General features: G+C 36.4%; 2 protein-coding genes across 7 annotated transcripts in view; both read right to left on the bottom strand.

Annotated features, from left to right (window-relative positions):
• The window catches only part of kdm2ab (lysine (K)-specific demethylase 2Ab), a 29,845-nt gene extending 27,354 nt beyond the window's left edge, over nt 1–2,491 (bottom strand). For both annotated transcript variants that reach the window (XM_073820446.1, XM_073820447.1), the window contains exons 1-2: nt 2,349–2,491; nt 756–794 (exon numbers count right to left, since the gene is read on the bottom strand). In XM_073820446.1, the coding sequence (XP_073676547.1) occupies nt 756–791 (36 nt within the window). In that variant the 5' untranslated portion in view covers nt 792–794; nt 2,349–2,491. The remainder of the gene's footprint in view (nt 1–755; nt 795–2,348) is intronic.
• A 592-nt stretch (nt 2,492–3,083) lies between these two features.
• Nucleotides 3,084–13,162, bottom strand: part of stx3b (syntaxin 3b) — a 39,272-nt gene continuing 29,193 nt past the window's right edge. For 2 of the 5 annotated variants that reach the window (XM_073820127.1, XM_073820126.1), the window contains 2 exons: nt 8,415–8,494; nt 3,084–3,856 (listed from right to left, as the gene is read on the bottom strand). In XM_073820127.1, coding sequence (XP_073676228.1) covers nt 8,417–8,494 — 78 coding nt within the window. In that variant the 3' untranslated portion in view covers nt 3,084–3,856; nt 8,415–8,416. Of the gene's footprint in view, nt 3,857–8,414; nt 8,495–12,055; nt 12,748–13,031; nt 13,126–13,162 lie in introns of those variants that run through there. The other 3 variants (XM_073820124.1, XR_012339602.1, XM_073820125.1) reach the window with 3 other exon arrangements.

Below are 13,162 nucleotides of genomic sequence, written 5' to 3'. Positions count from 1 at the left end.
AACTGAACCAGGATATCCAGGGCAAGAATCTTAACAACATTCATGTTTGTTCTTATTATTTCTGGTCAGTTAGGTGAAATATTAGGCTAATATCTTAAATAATACTGCTCGTACGCATCTTTACCAACTTTGTCAAAAAAATTGTGCCCTTTCCTGCTTCTCTATATGATTTAGCAGCTTCCTCATGTTTTTTTCCATGGTTTAGACAGCATTATTTAGCAGAACAATATATTCAGTAGTGCATTAACCATGCAATCTATGCTGTTGTTTACATCCGAGTATCGTCAATATAGCCGTGCATCCGTGAGGCAAATGCAAACCTGCCATTTTAAACAAAGGGTGACCATAGATTCTCTTTTTCCAGGCATTTCAGGCAACTTCCCATCCAGGACATGTCCAGGAAAAAGAGGATGCATGTTCTTCCTAACGTTCCCTATCTTTGGTATCAAATGCTCTATCAAAGCTTTATGAGCCATGTGAACATCTAAAAGGCTGGATCTCCATTTAAAGTAAATATTATTTTACTGCTGCTGTGACACAGCCAATGTGATAAGCAGATGAAGATGAAGTTTTGACAGTCTTTTCCCCTTAGGTGTGTGCACTAATATCAACAAACCCCTCGGGTGTGACGTCAGTCCAAGAGCGCCAGCTGCCGACGGTATAACACCGTTACAGCCCGGTTAAAACTACATTCAAATGTTCCCCAGACAGCAATTTGGATCACATAATAGCTTTTGAGTAAATGAGAAACTTACCAGGCGTTTGCTATAACGGGAACTCTCCTCTTCCATACTCTGAAAAATTAAGGGATAAATTAGTAGGTTTCTTGCAGATGCTTTTAATAAATTACATCAGGTGCAGCAAGTAAAACTGCATTAATGAATGAATAGATCTTAAATGTGACCCTGGACCACAAAACCAGTCTTAAGTAGCATGGGTATATTTGCAGCAATAGCCAAAAATACACTGTATTGGTTTAACATTACTAATATTCTTTTACTGCCAAAAATCATTAGGATTATGTTCCATGAATATATTTTGTTAATTTCCTACCATAAATATATCAAAATCTAATTTCTGATTAGTAATATGCATTGCTAAGAGCTTCATTTGGACAACTTTAAAGGGGATTTTCTCAATATTCAGATTTTTTTGATCTTAGCCAAATATTGTCCTATCCTAACAAACCATACCTGAATTGAAAGCTTATTTATTCAAATTATTATTTATTCATAAATCTCATAAATGTTCAGATTATGTATAAATCTCAATTTCAAAAAATTGACCCTTACGTGGTCTGGGTCACAATTTAAGCCAGAAATATCACTAAACAAATCACCAACCTTTATGAAACACAACTTAACTTTAAAGTACCAACTAATGACATAGCCTAAATATATCAAAACTTATTTTCTGATTAGTAATATGCATTGCTAAGAGCTTCATTTGGAAACCTTTATAGGCGCTTTTCTCAATATTTGGGTATTTTGCACCCTCAAATAGTTGTAGCTCAGCCTAATATTGCTCTATCCTAACAAACCATACCTGAATTGAAAGCTTATTTCATTATGTATGTATAAATCTCATTAATGTTCAGATTATGTATAAATCTCAATTTCAAAACATTGACCCTTATCACAATTTAAGCCAGAAATATCACTAAACAATTTATGAAACACAACTTAACGTTAAAGTACCAACTAATGACATACTTTACTTATTTTAACTGAAGATATAAATCAGGTGCAACCGGTTCATTCATTAACATGTCTACCTTACAGCGTTTGGGGCATTAACAGGGAGATAAATGCTGTCTAGCTAGTAAGCTCACTAGGCTTTGAAACACAATCATTATATAAACAAGCAATATGACCAGACCAGAGACTTAAATGCTCTTAAATGCCCTTAACTTCCCATTTCACAGACAATGAATCAGAACGAAACTTCACATTTGAAAGGTCAAGCAATCGAATATCATTCATCTGCTACCAATGGAGTAAATAAACAGCGAAGAGCTGTGACAGATAACTGACATTTATTGCAGTTAAAGCCACTCTAGTTCTGGAGCTGCTAGCTTGAGCGAACGCTCCACTACTTTTGACCGAGAAGCGGTAATGGAAATATAATTTTATTTAAAAAATGGGCTTGTTTTTAATCACAAGGCTCAGTTCTAACTGCCCCGTTACTGAAAAGCATACGGTGGGTTTAAAGTAGCAAAGTCAAGCCCCTGGCAGTGAAGGCTAACCTGCTAATCCACTAGCATTGCCATTGACAATCCGCGCTAGCCCGTTAGCCTGCTAGAAACAAAACAAAAAAGACCTTTAAACAATACCTAGCGTCCAACTTACGCTTTTCGCCGATAGTGTTCAGTCGCTCCGTGGAAATAGGACTAAAAATTCCCGCTGGACTGCAAATTCATCCTGTGTAACAGTGTCGTTCTTCACTTGATATTCTTATTTTTGTACGATAAAGTTAAATCAATCCGCTTTCATCCGCCATTTTCAGATTGTCATGATACACACACACACCACTACTATCTACTCATGCGACACGCCTCCTAACCAAACAGCCAATGAGAGAGCGGGAATGCAAATTAGACGAAAGATGATTGGGTCAGACTCACGTCAATCATAAGGGAGCTTTTGATTGTCAACGCCTCTTGTTCGTTCATTATATTTCGGGAGCCAATAAATGTTGGGATTGTTACTCATAACGGGCAGTTTATTGGCTGCGGAGTGAAAATCGGGTCATTATGGCAGCCTATTACTGGCAAGAATATTTTTGTTGAAATATAAACCTATCAACGGACGTGTATAATCTTCGAAAACCCCATTGGTTGAATTTTGGTCAAGAAGAGGATTAAAAACGAAGGCATTATAATAGTTATTGTCTTGTAAAACAGCCAAGTCAAAAGCCACCTGCCATCATTCAAAAACACCAAAGGGTGTCTATTCTCTGATTGGTCGCTGTTAGAGATTAAATCCACATCAAACAAAAGGTTTTAAAAAGCTTTCAAAAAATAAAACTTGACTATGACAACAAAAACAAGTTTTTTAAGTCTCTTTTTAACAGAACACATGAAATACAACCATCCTTTATTGAAATATTTATATTTAGGCATGTCGTTTACTACAGTTAAAAACAATCCTTATAAACAGCAACACCAAAACACACAATCAAACAATATATTGGAACATAAGACGAAATCGTATGTGACCCCGGGCCACAAAACCAGTCATAAGTGACAATATTTAGTCAAGATACGATCATTAGAATCTGAGGGTGCAAAAAATTCTAAATATTGAGAAAATCGCCTTTAAAGTTGTCCAAATGAAGCTCTTACCAATGCATATTACTAATAAGAAATTAAGTTTTGATATATTTATGGTAGGAGATTTACAAAATATATTCATGGAACATGATAATTAATATCCTAATGATTTTTGGCATTAAAGAAAAATTAAAATTTTGACCGATATCGAGACCGAATGTATTTTTGTCTATTGCTACAAATATAATCATGTTACTTAAGACTGGTTTTGTGGTCGTGGGTCACATATTAGACATATGACTGCGAGGAAAAAAAAGAAAAACGAGCCAGAGGAAACACCAAGAAATAAGAAAAGAAATCTTGGAGAAACCACAACACACTTGTGTCGGTGTGCAGCTGCTGTTGTGCGGCAGGGGGCGCTGGGCTTCAGTCACTCGTGTGCTCTCTCTGTGTGAAGGGTTTGTCTACACGACGAAGCACACTACACAGAACATGCATCTCCGAAACATGAATCTAACCGAGCAGAAACAAGGGGTGGGGATACAAGGGGAGCAGGCTAAGTTGTGGTCTTGAGGTCACTTCAGCCTGAAAGAGAGTAGTAAAAGTGAACACTGGCGTCAGTTTTTTAAAAATAAATTAATGAATGCTTCTATTCAGCAAATACAGGTGCTGGTCATATAATTAAAATATCTTCAAAAAGTTGATTTATTTCACTAATTCCATTTAAGAAGTGAAACTTGTATAATGTATACATTCATTCCACACAGACTGATACATTACAAGTGTTTATTTCTTTTAATTTTGATGATTATAACTAATGAAAACCCCAATTCAGTATCTCAGAAAATTAGAATATTGTGAAAAGGTTCAGTATTGAAGACACCTGGTGCCACACTCTAATCAGCTAGTTAACTCAAAACACCTGCAAAGGCCGTTAAATGGTTTCGCAGTCTAGTTCTGTAGGTTACACAATCATAGGGAAGACTGCTGATTTGACAGTTGTCCAAAAGACGACCATTGACACCTTGCACAAGGAGGGCAAGACACAAAAGATCATTGCAAAAGAGGCTGGCTGTTCACAGAGCTCCGTGTCCAAGCACATTAATAGAGAGGCGAAGGGAAGGAAAAGATGTGGTAGAAAAAAGTGTACAAGCAATAGGGATAACCGCACCCTGGAGAGAACTGAAACAAAACCCATTCAAAAATGTGGGGGAGATTCACAAAGAGTGGACTGCAGCTGGAGTCAGTGCTTCAAGAACCACTACGCACAGACGTATGCAAGACATGGGTTTCAGCTGTCGCATTCCTTGTGTCAAACCACTCTTGAACAACAGACAGCGTCAGAAGCGTCTCACCTGGGCTAAAGACGAAAAGGACTGGACTGCTGCTGAGTGGTCCAAAGTTATGTTCTCTGATGAAAGTAAATTTTGCATTTCCTTTGGAAATCAGGGACCCAGAGTCTGGAGGAAGAGAGGAGAGGCACAGAATCCATGTTGCTTGAGGTCCAGTGTAAAGTTTCCACGGTCAGTGATGGTTTGGGGTGACATGTCATCTGCTGGTGTTGATCCACTGTGTTTTCTGAGGTCCAAGGTCAACGCAGCTGTATACCAGGAGATTTTAGAGCACTTCATGCTTCCTGCTGCTGACCAACTTTATGGAGATGCAGATTTAATTTTCCAACAGGATTTGGCACCTGAACACTGTGCCAAAGCTACCAGTACCTGGTTTAAGGACCATGGTATCCCTGTACTTAATTGGCCAGCAAACTTGCCTGACTTTAACCCCATTGAAAATCTATGGGTGTTTATGGGTATTGTGAAGAGGAAGATGCGATATGCCAGACCCAACAATGCAGAAGAGCTGAAGGCCACTATCAGAGCAACCTGGTCTCTCATAACACCTGAGCAGTGCCACAGACTGATCGACTCCATGCCACGCCGCATTGCTGCAGTAATTCAGGCAAAAGGAGCCCCAACTAAGTATTGAGTGCTGTACATGCTCATACTTTTCATGTTCATACGTTTCAGTTGGCCAAGATTTCTAAAAATCCTTTTTTTTTGTATTTGTCTTAAGTAATATTCAAATTTTCTGAGATACTGAATTGGGGTTTTCATTAGTTATAATCATCAAAATTAACTTGAAAAATATCAGTCTGTGTGGAATGAATGTATACATTATACAAGTTTCACTTCTTGAATGGAATTAGTGAAATAAATCAACTTTTTGAAGATATTATATGACCAGCAGCTGTACACATTAAAATGATCCAAAGTGACAAAACTGCATTTTCACAGTTTCCATAAACATATTAAGCATCACAGCTGTTTTCAACATTGATAATAATCAGAAATCTTTCTTGAGCAACAAATATCAGAATGATTTCTGAAGGATCACGTGACACTGAAGACTTAAGTAATGATGCTGAAAATTCAGCTTTGCATCACAGAAGTAAATTACATTTTAAAATATATTAAAACACAAAATGGTTATTTGAAATTACAAAGGGAGCTTTCACAGTGATGCCAAAGAGGAACCATTTGGGTTCCCTAGTGAACAGTTCTTAAAAGAACCACTTTGTTCTTAGTTTGACAAACTTTTTTTTTATCCACTATAAAGAGCCTTTTGTGGAATGGAAAGTTTCTATGGACAAGAACAATTTTAAAAGTATTGATGAACACAAAAAATTTCTTGGTAGTAGATGAAGACAGCTTGCCCAAATGTGAAGCACACAATACTCTTATCTAGTGAACACAATTCACTTTTGTTATATAGTTGTGAATGCATGTCAGCGTGATTGTGTTTGTTTATCTAAAGGATTATGATTATAGTCTCATTCCATAGACTTTTAGATTTGAAGACAGAAATCAAATACACAATATTGCTGAAGATAAACACAGTTATATATAGTCAAGCCCAAAATTATTCATACCCCTGGCAAATTCTGACTTAAAGTTACTTTTATTCAACCAGCCAGGTTTTTTTTATTAGAAATGACACCGACGTCTCCCAGAAGAAAAGACGATGTACAAGAGGAATCATTGTGGAAAAAATTATTACTCATCTTTTATTTATATTTGAACAAAAAGTGGCATGTCCAAAATTATTCATACCCTTCTCAATAATCAATAGAAAAGCCTTTATTGGCTATTACAACAATCAAACACTTCCTATAATTGCTGATCAGGTTTTTGCATGTCTCCACTGGTATTTTTGCCCATTCATCTTTAGTGATGAGCTCTGACTCTTTCAGGTTGGAGGGTCTCCTTGCCATCACCCTGATCTTTAGCTCCCTCCACAGATTCTCAATGGATTTAAGTCAGGACTCTGGCTGGGCCACTGCAAAACGTTAATGTTTTTGTCTGCTAACCATTTCTTCACCACTTTTGCTGTGTGTTTTGGGTCGTTGTCGTGCTGAAATGTCCACTGGTGCCCAAGGCCAAGTCTCTGCAGACTGCCTGATGTTGTTGTTGAGAATTTTGACGTATTGCTTATTTTTCATGGTGCTGTTTAAAGGATTTAAGCAATTAAAGGAGTAGTTCACTTTCAGAACAAAAATTTACAGATAATGTACTCACCCCCTTGTCATCCAAGATGTTCATGTCTTTCTTTCTTCAGTCGTAAAGAAATAATGTTTTTGAGGAAAACATTTCAGGATTTCTCTTCATATAATGGACTTCTATGGTGCCCCTGAGTTTGAACTTCTAAAATGCAGCTTCAAAGGGCTCTGAACCATTACAGTCAAGGAAAAAAGGGTCTTATCTAGCAAAATGATGGGTTATTTTCTTTTTAAAAAATCCAATTTATATACTTTTTAACCTCAAATGCTCGTCTTGTCTAGCTCGGCAAGATGAGCGTTTGAGTTTAAAAAGTATTTAAGTTGTAAATGATTTTAGAAAATAACCGATTGTTTTGCTAAATAAGACCGTTCTTCCTCGGCTGTAATGGTTTAGAGCCCTTTGAAGCTGCATTTTGGAAGTTCAAACTCAGGGGCACCATAGAAGTCAATTAAATGAAGAGAAATCCTGAAATGTTTTCCTAAAAAACACCATTTCTTTACGACTGAAGAAAGAAAGACATGAACATCTTGGTTGACAAGGGGGTGAGTACATTATCAGTAAATTCTTGTTCTGAAAGTGAAGATATTAAAAAAAAATCTTTTACATTTTTTAAAAAAGTGAACTTCAAAAAATCTAAAAGATATTATTAAAAATAACAATTGAATAAAATGCAAAACTTATTTTAAAATCATTTTCATAAGTTGAAATATAGGGGTTAGGGATCAGGACAGACACCTTCTAATTGCAAGTACCCACTAATTGATGATTTAATATATATATTAAGCTTACTGATATTTTAAATAATATTGTGGGTTTCAATAGACAATACAAGGATTCAGTAAACATCTTATATTTGAATACTTAAAGGTTGTATCAGCGATTTCTAGCCTAAAACATAAAGTGTCAATTTCAGCTGACCTTTCTTCACTATCCGCTCGCTGCCTGCCCCATAAATTGTCTGTGAAAAAAACGCGTCTCTCTGGTCAGCCTAGGGTCCGAGATATGCCAAAAAAACAATCGGCACTACCAACCTTTCCACACATAAACAAACATTGTTCCAACCAATCAGCGTCAGGGGTTTGGTGTTGTGGACTTTCGCTCCGCCTCCCTCACATCCCTGCACCAGTAGGAAAGTCCACAACACCAAACCCCTGACGCTGATTGGTTGGAACACTGTTTGTTTTTCTGTGGAAAGGTTGGTAGCACCGATTGTTTTTTTGGCATATCTCGGACCCTAGGCTGACCAGAGAGACGCGGTTTTTTCACAGACAATTTATGGGGCAGGCAGCGAGCGGATCGTGAAGAAAGGTCAGCTGAAATTGACACTTTGTTTTTCAGCCTAGAAATCGCTGATACAACCATTAAATGCTTTTTAAAAGTGTTTTTTGGTTGTGGGACAGCAGTATACAGCAATTCTGTAGAATGGCCTACAGTAAATCGATACTATACTGCTATACAAGCTGCACATTGACTACTCTAAAATATATCTAAGTTTCATTTCTATAGTATTGTCCCTTGAGAAGATATACTAGAATTGTTAAAAAAAACAGACTGTAATGATCCTTATATTTACCATGAATGCTTACCATTAAGAAAAGAAGCTGTAAAGGTAAGAAAAGACAACAATCCCCAGAATCACACAGCAAAGCATGATCATCATTTTCTTCTGCAGAGAGAAAGATAAATATGTATGAGAAGCAAAAACACAAATAGAGAACAGAAGAAAGTTAGAAAAAGCACAAGGGAAAGAAATCATAGACAATTCTTTTACATTGACAAAAGGGAGAATAAAACACAGGAAAGGTTCAGGTTTAAAGTCTGTGTGTTTGTAGGCCTGTGTTTATGTGTTAGAAAGCGAGCACTCACTTACCATCAGGTGTAGAGCGCATTCATAATACAAACCAAACAAGAAGTTCTTCTGTGCTTCCTAATAACATGATTCTGCTTTTTGTGTGAAGAAAATACGTACAGATCACAAACCTGCTGAAATCAGCTCACTGTTTCATTTAAGCCTAAACCTGCCCAGCCAGCATGAGACAGGTGACTGAGGCCTTTTAACTTCCTGTGTCCGTCAGTATAGGAGAGTTCAAGGCCAAACAAAGTATGAATGCTTATACTGTCAACAATATAACAAGCTTACTGTCATTAAAAGACACCAAACAGCTTCCGTGTGTGAAATATTGCTGAGTACGGATACTAATATATCACATGACATCAATATAGCATATTAAATTATTGAGAATACATTACAGAAGAAAATGAGTATACAAACTGTCTCAATTCATCCTAGGTGTCCTTCGAATGCTACCTCAAAATGCAATCCTTGTTTTCCAGTCAATGAAGGATACAAATAATGATATTTGTAATATGGCCCAGACTATCCCATGATTCATTGTGCACTGACGATGACAAGATTTACTTTTTCGTTTTTTTGAAAGAGAAAATGCCAGATTACACTTTAAACTTAATCCAATATCTGATGTTAAATGGTGGAAAAAACCTTGGTTTAAATATTGACATATCTTTCTAAGATGCGATTTTATAAATAGTTTATACTTTTTATTATGTACATAAATGGACCAAGGTAAACACACTCAGACAAATTGGGAAGCATGCAATTTTCTAGGCAAGACCATCTCATTTAACAACTTCTGGTTCAACGTTTGTGGCCTTTGAAAGCATGGCCATGCAACCCATATTCTTTCACAATGTACTTTTGTTAGAAAATGCTGAATGTCCCTGCATTGCACTATTTCAACACTGTTAAACTAACATTCCCCCTCTTTTAAACATTCAAAATACATTTGTATAAAACAATCCTAAATTAAAAGATCTAGAGAACTCTTTCTGAAAATCTAACAAGGAAATGTAATGAGAACTGAGTTCATAAATCTTCTTCATAATTCATGGTTAAAAATCATAGTGATCCATTCTTTGACAGAAAAAAATCCCTTCTTGGCACAAAAATCGTTATTGGCGCATGAAGCACCAGTATACTCAGAAAGTGCTGTGGTGCAATGATATTTGCTAGATAAAGCCGCTGTTAAATATTTTTTGCACAGATCTTCAACCCTGTAACATTCAATCATAAAACAGGATTTACAAAATCATATATTTGTTTCATTTCTAATAATTTGTTACAAGGCACAATGAAGCTAAGTGATACAGTAAGCACATAAATTCTAAAATTACTGTGATGAGTTTAATATAATTTAGCACTTTAGGTTTGGTTTTTACGTTTTTAAAAGTAAATTAGTTTTTTGCAGGTCTATAACCACATGAATTGGAATAATAGTTTGCGTAATAGTATTACTATTGAACCCCTACTCACATACAGTTGAGGTCAAAAGTTAACATACACCTTGCAAAATCTTCAAAATGTTAATTATTTTAACAAAATAAGAGGGATCATACAAAATGCATGCTATTTTTTATTTAGTACTGACCTGAATAAGATATTTCACATAAAAGACATTTACATACAGTTTACAAGAGAAAATAATTGTTGAATTTATAAAAAATTACCCTGTTTTTTTGTTTAGTGATAGTTTTTGATGACAGTGAGCCCCTTGTTTGTCCTGAACAGTTAAACTGTCTGCTGTTCTTCAGAAAAATCCTACAGGTCCCACAAAATCTTTGGTTTTTCAGCATTTGTGTGTATTTGAACACTTTTCAACAATGACTGTATGGTTTTGGGATCCATCTTTTCACACTGAGGACAACTGAGGCACTCATATGCAACTATTACAGAAGGTTCAAACACTCACTGATGCTCCAGAAGGAAAACCTATAAGATAGGGGGTGAAAACTTTTGAATGTTATGAGGACATGTACAGTTTTTCTTATTTTGGCTTAATATCATATTTTTATTATGTAGTACAGAACCTACAGAAGATATCCAGAAGACAAAATAAGTTACACTTACCCTGATAATCAAATTCAAAAGTTTTCAACCCCAGAGCTTTATAAAGCATCTTTTTTCCTTCCTAAGCATCAGTGAGCGTTTTAACCTTCTGTAATAGTTGCATATGAGTCCCTCAGTTGTGCTCAGTGTGAAAAGATGGATCTCAAAATCATACAGTCATTGTTGGAAAGAGTTCAAATCCAAGAAAATGCTGAAAAACCAAAGAAGTTGTGGGACCTGGAGGATTTTTCTGAAGAACAGCAGGCGGTTTAACTTTTCAGGACAAACAAAGGGACTCATGAACAGCTATCAAAACACACAGACAGCTGTGGATAAGGTAAGACCACAGTATTAAAGGATAACTATTGCCAAAATGCAACCTGGGCTGTTTTTTTTACTGTAAACGAGACAAACTTATATCTAAAAGCATAATTACGACAAACGAGCCGTTTTTGAGATTGACCGTGATTTCGTTTTGTTGTCAATGGCAGTCAAGAAGTGTCGATCTCCGAATGTGAAAGAATGGACTCCATTGGACGAAATATTAGGCTTATATGAGGCTCTTTTTAACAACTAGAAGGTTAATATTGTTTTTCATTTGCGACAAAACAACGAATTAGCCGTGCATTTATATGGAAACATGCTTTAGGAGCTATCCATCCTCGCATTCGGAGATGGACACTTCTTGACTGGCAAGACGGCTGTGAGCGGAAACTCAAACAGTGAAAGTGAGTTGTTCAAAACCTTTCTTTTTAGTAAACTCTGTGTACACAAACAATGTTCTCAATGCTGGAGTTCATGTGTAGAGACCCAGGCGATACTTCGAGCAAAGATTCATGGTGTGTCGAGCCTTCTTAGTGTTGTAAAAATATAGATTTGATGCGCTCAAAGTTATGCCCCTAGTACTCCCATTCACCGGCCACTGACCACAAAACTAAATCACGATCAATCTCAAAAACGGCTCGTTTGTCGTAATTATGCTTTTAGATATAAGTTTGTCTCGTTTACAGTAAAAAAAACTGCCCAGGTTGCATTTTGGCAATAGTTGTCCTTTAAGTAAACTTTTGAATGGGGTAATTTTTATAAATTCAACGACTATATATAAATGTATTTTATGTGAAATATCTTATTTTGGTAAAGTAATTAACATTTTGTAGATTCTACAAGGTGTAAGTAAACTTTTGACCTCAACTGTATAAATTTGAAACCCATATTTGTTAAATGCTAAATATTAATTTATATATTATTTATAAACATATGACAGTTTTCTGACAATGATCTCTACGAATCCATCCATTCGTTTCTCAAATATTAACAAAATACTTAGAAAACATATAATGTAATTTATTCCTTGGGTTAATTCCCATACAGACGTTCATCACATTAAAAGTTTACACATGTGGGTTTCTTCCGTTTAGGTCGACCCATCAATGCTTAGCTTATTGTGTTCATTTCACAGGGATCCAAAATAGACGGTGAAATCATATGTGAGTCTCTGAGCCCTTTTGATCATGGATTTTTCAGTAGCTCATCCAGGAGACATAGCCATTGATGTGTCTTATGAACACACAATACAATAAAAAAATTAAGGCATGAAATAGAAATTTCCTTCCCTTGTCATAAGTCATAAAAATCCCTTATTTTGTGCTCATGGATTTAAAATGTGCTTCCTTCAAAAGGCCATTCCTGGCATGTAGTCGAAGTTCCTTAAACATTTCCCATCAAGTCCTTATAAAAAAAAAAAACAATCTGTTTCCTTGACCATCACTCGGGTTCCAGCAAAGCAGATTCCCTTTGGTTTGTGCTGAAGAAGGGAGGGGCCACAGGTGCAGGGGGCGGAGCATTTGTCTTCCAAGGAAAAACAGGGAGGAGGAAAAGGAGTGGAGGAAATGATCATCTAATAATGGAGAGTTCGTGAGCAGCCACAGAGGTTATCCTAGAACCTTTGTGAGGATGCTGATGAGGATGATGATGATGAGCACCACAACAACAATCACACCCACAATGATCATCTTCTACAAGAGACAAAACAAAACATGATCTATTAATCCAACAGTAAACATCTAATGTCATCAACCCTTCACCAGCATAACAGAACATGCAAATGAACTCCACAACCAAACAACTAAACCAAAGGATGCCCAGGAGATCCCAAAGCCCCAATAAAGCATGCTTATTAACAGTACATCCACAAGGAAGACTAGAGAAGATCAACTAAAACTCCAGTCAACAGCTCCACAAACACCCAACCCATTCCCAGTTCCCAAAGCATACACACGTTCCTCTGAAATTTACTCACCGTATAGACTTTATCTCAGACCTACAGATAAACCCACTATCAAAGCAATAATTGCCAAAACCACCAAAACCACAGACACTATAATGATTGTTTTCTGTGGAGAAACACACATATAAACACAAATGTTAGCA

The sequence above is a fragment of the Garra rufa genome, chromosome 16 (genome assembly GCF_049309525.1).
Source record: "Garra rufa chromosome 16, GarRuf1.0, whole genome shotgun sequence".
Lineage (NCBI taxonomy): Eukaryota > Metazoa > Chordata > Actinopteri > Cypriniformes > Cyprinidae > Garra > Garra rufa.
The sequence above is the reverse complement of the archived record's forward strand: the minus strand, read 5'-3'. Positions and strand labels throughout refer to the sequence as shown.